The 6,596-nt window shown below is 53.1% G+C and overlaps 1 protein-coding gene across 1 annotated transcript; it reads right to left on the bottom strand.

The window, feature by feature from the left end:
• Nucleotides 1-1,626: 1,626 nt before the first annotated feature.
• Nucleotides 1,627-4,097, bottom strand: gpr84 (G protein-coupled receptor 84). The gene has a single exon (XM_068025037.1). The coding sequence runs from the start codon at nucleotides 3,884-3,886 to the stop codon at nucleotides 2,729-2,731; it is 1,158 nt and encodes a 385-aa protein (XP_067881138.1). The 5' UTR covers nucleotides 3,887-4,097; the 3' UTR covers nucleotides 1,627-2,728.
• Nucleotides 4,098-6,596: the final 2,499 nt, after the last annotated feature.

The following is a 6,596-nucleotide window of genomic DNA, read 5'->3' as shown; positions in this document are numbered from 1 at the left end:
TACTGAGGGAGCGCCGCACAGTCGGAGGGTCAGTACTGAGGGAGCGCTGCACTGTTAGAGGGTCCGTACTGAGGGAGCGCCGCACTGTCGGAGGGTCAGTACTGAGGGAGTGCTGCACTGTCGGAGGGTCAGTACTGAGGGAGCGCTGCACTGTTAGAGGGTCCGTACTGAGGGAGTGCTGCACTGTCGGAGGGTCAGTGCTGAGGGAGCACCGCACTGTCGGAGGGTCAGTACTGAGGGAGCGCTGCACTGTTAGAGGGTCCGTACTGAGGGAGTGCTGCACTGTTAGAGGGTCAGTACTGAGGGAATGCTGCACTGTCAGAGGGTCAGTACTGAGGGAATGCTGCACTGTCAGAGGGTCAGTACTGAGGGAGCGCCGCACTGTCAGAGGGTCAGTACTGACGGAGCGCCGCACTGTCGGAGGGTCAGTACTGAGGGAGCGCTGCTCTGTCGGAGGGTCAGTACTGAGGGAGCGCCGCACTGTCGGAGGGTCAGTACTGAGGGAGCGCTGCACTGTTAGAGGGTCCGTACTGAGGGAGTGCTGCACTGTTAGAGGGTCCGTACTGAGGGAGTGCTGCACTGTTAGAGGGTCAGTACTGAGGGAGCGCTGCACTGTCGGAGGGTCAGTACTGAGGGAGTGCCGCACTGTCGGAGGGTCAGTACTGAGGGAGCGGTGCACTGTTAGAGGGTCCGTACTGAGGGAGTGCTGCACTGTTAGAGGGTCCGTACTGAGGGAGCACCGCACTGTCGGAGAGTCAGTACTGAGGGAGCGCTGCACTGTTAGAGGGTCCGTACTGAGGGAGCGCCGCACTGTCGGAGGGTCAGTACTGAGGGAGCGCCGCACTGTCGGAGGGTCAGTACTGAGGGAGCGCCGCACTGTCGGAGGGTCAGTACTGAGGGAGCGCCGCACTGTCGGAGGGTCAGTACTGAGGGAGCGCCGCACTGTCGGAGGGTCAGTACTGAGGGAGCACCGCACTGTCGGAGGGTCAGTACTGAGGGAGTGCCGCACTGTCGGAGGGTCAGTGCTGAGGGAGCGCCGCACTGTCGGAGGGTCAGTACCGAGGGAGCGCCGCACTGTCGGAGGGTCAGTACTGAGGGAGCGCCGCACTGTCGGAGGGTCAGTACTGAGGGAGCGCCGCACTGTCGGAGGGTCAGTACTGAGGGAGCGCCGCACTGTCGGAGGGTCAGTACTGAGGGAGCGCTGCACTGTTAGAGGGTCAGTACTGAGGGAGCGCCGCACTGTCAGAGGGTCAGTACTGAGGGAGTGCCGCACTGTCGGGGGCGCCGTCTTTTGGATGAGATGTTAAACCGAGAGCCCCCCCCCCCCCCCAAACCCCCTCCCCCATCTGCCCCCCTCAGGGGGGATGTAAAAGATCCCACGGCCACTATTTGGAAGAAGTGCTGGGGGAGGGGGAGGGGGATTCCCCCCCCCCCGCACCGTGTCCTGGGCCCGATATTTGTCCCGCAGCCAACGTCCGTAAAACAGATGATCTGGGTCATGATCATGTCACTGTTTGTGGGATCTTGCTGTGCGCAACTCGGCTGCCGCGTCTGCTACAGTACAGCAGTGACCGCACATCAGACAAAAGAAGTACCTGAATGGACGACTCAAAAGACAAAAAAAAATACAGCAGCCACATTTTATTATACATTTGCTTAAACTGTCTGGTAATACACAAGTAACAAACCAGTTAAAGAGAGGTTTGGAATAAATATTTCAATAAACACACAGCGGTTGTCTCAACTAGTTCACAGGAATTCATTATGACTGGTTAGCTTATCAATGTTGGCACAGAGCTTTGGGTCAGACCCCACCTGGAGTGACCGCCTAGAGTTCCGAGGCTCCCTGCTCCTCTGGGAGGAATGGGGGGGGGGGGGTGTTGGCTGGTGTCCAGCGGAGATTCCCCCAGAACGACCCCGGGGCTGAAAGGGTTCAATTACGAGGGCGGGTCGCGCAGACTGGGCTCGTGTTCCCTCGAGTGTGGAGGATTAAGTGGGCGATCAGATCGAGGGGTTTAAGATGATTAAAGGGTTCGGTAGGGTCGATAGTGAGAAACTATTTCCTCTGGTGTGAGGTGGGGCGGGGGGGGGGTGTGTCCGGAACAATGCGGGGTGGAGTGGGTTGGGGGTCGGGGGGGGGGGCGGGGGGACGCTGAAGCTTAAAATTAGTGCCAGGGCCGTTTGGGGGTGATATCAGGAAGCACTTCTTCACACAGAGGGGAGTAGAAATTGTCAGAGAAGCCTCCAACCCCGTTTGTGAAGATGCTGAGGCTAGGATGCTTCGGTGGAGACTCTTTATTTCTTGCCACAGAGCTTACTTCTCCACTGCGAACGAACTCCAGCCAGTGCTGACTGGCTCTTCTTTATATATACATATCTGAGTACAATTAACTAAGAGTTGTTTAGCAGTACAGAACACAAGTATCGCTTAGAGACATGTCGTCGAAGGTTTCCGTCCTGCACTCGGCAAGGACAATCCGCAAGAATGACCAACGTAAGGGGAAACAACGACTAATACTGCACGGGAAGAGAGCGCTGATTGGTAGGCAAGTGGCGTCCGCCACGCCTCGACCAATCAGAGTTCACTTGCCAACCAATCAGCACTCTCTTCTCACGCAGCATGGGTCGTCGCTTTCCCTTGCGTTGGTTATCCTCGTGGATTGTCTGGACGAGCGCAAGACGAAAAGCTTCTGCGATTAATTAATCGACACCCAAGTGTTGGAACCTCCTACTGCCCCCCCAGGCAGGCGGACCGGGTGAAGAGGCGTGCGCCTTTCCTCAGCACCCCACGGTAGGCCTCGTTGAACTGGCGGTTCAGGACCGCGTACAGGATCGGGTTGACGCAGCTGTTGAGCCAGGTGAAGTTTCCAGCCACCATGTGCAGCAGGATGGGGGCCCTCTTCCTGCCGTCCGCCACGTGCAGCATGCAGAAGGGGAAGTAGCAGGTCACGTACACCACGAACATGGCAAAGCACATGCGTGTCACCTTCCTGAACTCGCTGTTGCTCCGTTTCCTGGCCTGGTAGCAGGCGCCGGCGCTCTCCCCCGCGCCGGGGGCGGGGCGCTGGCCGGAGGCGGGCTCCCCCTCGACGTCGGTGCTCTCGGTCGCCTGCGGGCGCTCGTCGCCCGCCTGGGAGATGCTGGACCCGTCGGCGGCAATTCCGCTGTCGTTGACGGAGATCTCCAGCCCCTTGGACTTCCTCCTGTTTTTCTTCTTCTTGCCTCCCTCGTGCGTCAGCCGGTACTCCTCAAGCGCCCTGGCGGCCTCCCTGACCTTGCGGTTGATGAGGAAGTAGAAGACGCCGATGCAGCTGAGACCCAGGCCGAACATGCAGAACATGAGGATGGTGGTGTAGGGGCGCCCCCAGCTGCGGTGGAAGCTGCAGGTGCAGACGGCCGGCAGGAAGACGTAGATCCTCCAGAGGGGGCCGAAGAGGGCCAGCCCCAAGGCCCAGGGCAGGGCCAGGAAGAAGGGCATGGTGTACCTGGAGTAGACCCGGTCGAACCTCTGCGGATCCGAGATCAGGATGTAGCGGCTCATGGCGATGAGGACCAGGCTGAAGATGGAAACGGCGTTGGCCACGAAGAGGAGGAGGCCGAAGACCTGGCACATGGCGTGGCTCTGCCGCCAGGTGAAGTGGATGAAGGTGTCGACCGTGACGGGCTGCAGGAAGCCGCAGTACAGCAGGTCGGCCACGGTCAGGTTCAGGATCAGCAGGTTGAACCTGGTCCGGATCTTCCTCTCCGTCGCGAAGGCCAACAGGGTCATGACGTTGCCCGTGGTGCCGACGGCGGTCACCAGTATCCCCAACAGCGCGCCGAAGTAGCGATAGTTCAACACGGCGGGGTGGCAGGTGGCATTGCTGTACGATGCGTTGAGATCCATCGACCTCCCTTTCGCCTGCAGCCGTCGACGGGGCGAAGACAATTCTCCAGGTGGGGAGGCGGACGGGCGAAGGGCAGAGTCGAAGAGCGAGCGAGCGAGATCTCCACGGGATGCGGGGCTCGGGAGTGCGGACAAAGCTCAGCAGCAAAGAGACTTTCCGATCTCTCTCCCCGGCTGCAGCCTCTCCCCGGTTCTGCTTCCGAACTCGTCTGGCCCTCGTTATAAAACCCGGCCAGGGCAGTGACGGCGGAGCTTCCTCTTGTGACCGCTTTGTTTCCGGACCTTCTTCCCCTTTTTTTATTTTCAGCCCTCACAATGAGATGCACGCTGCGTCTTTCGAAGTGTTGAAACACTTGGAGCAATTTCCAAACTTACTGGGGCCATCGTTATGGGATCTTATTGTACTCAAGAAGAAAAAGGCAGATGTCACCCAAATGGACTAAATCGAGGGGGGGGGGAGGGGGGGGGGTTCCTGATAGATGTCATTAAAATGACCAAAGGGGTCACTGTTGGAGCTGCCGTCTTTCGGATGGGATGTTAAACTAAGGCCCCCGTCTGCCCTCTTGGGTGGACGCAAAAGATCCCAAAGCCGCTATCTGGAAGAACAGTAGGTGGGGAGGTGGGGGGTGGGGTGGTGGTGTGGAGGCGGGAAGTTCTCCCTGGGAATCCTGGGGCCAATATTTATCACTGAGCCCAACAACTCTAAAGAAAAAATTATCTGTTCATTACCACATTGCTGGGATCTTGCTGTGCGCGAATTATCTGCCGTGTTTCCTGCATTACAACAGTGAATACACTTCAAAATTATAGAAAATAGCAGCCCCTGTGTATATTATAGATAATAGCAGCCCCCGTGTATATTATAGAGAATAGCAGCCCCTGTGTACATTATAGAGAAGAGCAGTCCCTGTGTGTATTACAGAGAATAGCAGCCCCTGTGTATATTAGAGAATATCAGCTCCTGTGTATATTATAGAGAATAGCAGCCCCTGTGTATATTACAGAGAATAGCAGCCCCTGTGTATATTAGAGAATATCAGCTCCTGTGTATATTACAGAGAATAGCAGCCCCTGTGTATATTATAGAGAATAGCAGCCCCTGTGTATATTATAGAGAATAGCAGTCCCTGTGTATATTATAGAGAATAGCAGCTCCTGTGTATATTAGAGAGAATAGCAGACCTTGTGTATATTGTAGAGAATAGCAGTCCCTGTGTATATTATAGAGAATAGCAGCCCCTGTGTATATTAGAGAGAATAGCAGCCCCTGTGTATATTACAGAGAATAGCAGTCCCTGTGTATATTATGGAGAATAGCAGCTCCTGTGTATATTAGAGAGAATAGCAGACCTTGTGTATATTGTAGAGAATAGCAGTCCCTGTGTATATTATAGAGAATAGCAGCTCCTGTGTATATTATAGAGAATAGCAGCCACTGTGTATATTAGAGAGAATAGCAGCCCCTGTGTATATGATAGAGAATAGCAGCCCCTGTGTATATTATAGAGAATAGCAGCTCCTGAGTATATTATAGAGAATAGCAGTCCCTGTGTATATTATAGAGAATAGCAGTCCCTGTGTATATTATAGAGAACAGCAGTCCCTGTGTATATTATAAAGAATAGCAGCCCCCGTGTATATTACAGAGAATAGCAGTCCCTGTGAATATTATAGAGAATAGCAGCCCCTGTGTATATTATAGAGAACAGCCCCTGTGCATATTACAGAGAATAGCAGCCCCTGTGTATATTATAGAGAACAGCCCCTGTGTATATTATAGAGAATAGCAGTCCCAGTGTATATTACAGAGAATAGCAGTCCCTGTGTATATTACAGAGAATAGCAGCCCCTGTGTATATTATAGAGAATAGCAGTCCCTGTGTATATTACAGAGAATAGCAGTCCCTGTGTATATTATTGAGAACAGCCCCTGTGAAAATTATAGAGAATAGCAGTCCCTGTGCATATTACAGAGAATAGCAGCCCCTGTGTATATTATAGAGAACAGCTCCTGTGTGTATTATAGAGAATAGCAGCCCCTGTGTATATTACAGAGAATAGCAGTTCCTGTGTATATTACAGAGAAAAGCAGCCCCTGTGTATATTATAGAGAATAACAGTCCCTGTGATTATTAGAGAATAGCAGCCCCTGTGTATATTATAGAGAATAGCAGTCCCTGTGTGTATTATAGAGAATAGCAGCCCCTGTGTATATTATAAAGAATAGCAGCCCCCGTGTATATTACAGAGAATAGCAGTCCCTGTGAATATTACAGAGAAAAGCAGCCCCTGTGTATATTATAGCGAATAGCAGTTCCTGTGTATATTATAGAGAATAGCAGCCCCCGTGAATATTACAGAGAATAGCAACCCCTGTGTATATTATAGAGCATAGCAGTCCCTGTGTATATTACAGAGAATAGCAGTCCCTGTGTATATTATAGAGAATAGCAGTTCCTGTGTATATTATAGAGAATAGCAGCCCCCGTGTATATTACAGAGAATAGCAGCCCCTGTGTGTATTACAGAGAATAGCAGCCCCCGTGTATAGTACAAAGAATAGCAGTCCCTGTGTATATTATAGAGAATAGCAGCCCCCGTGTATATTACAGAGAATAGCAGTTCCTGTGTATATTATAGAGAATAGCAGCTCCTGTGTATATTATTGAGAACAGCCCCTGTGTGTATTATAGAGAATAGCAACCCCTGT

The sequence above is a fragment of the Heterodontus francisci genome, chromosome X, assembly GCF_036365525.1.
Source record: "Heterodontus francisci isolate sHetFra1 chromosome X, sHetFra1.hap1, whole genome shotgun sequence".
NCBI lineage: Eukaryota > Metazoa > Chordata > Chondrichthyes > Heterodontiformes > Heterodontidae > Heterodontus > Heterodontus francisci.
The sequence above is the reverse complement of the archived record's forward strand: the minus strand, read 5'-3'. Positions and strand labels throughout refer to the sequence as shown.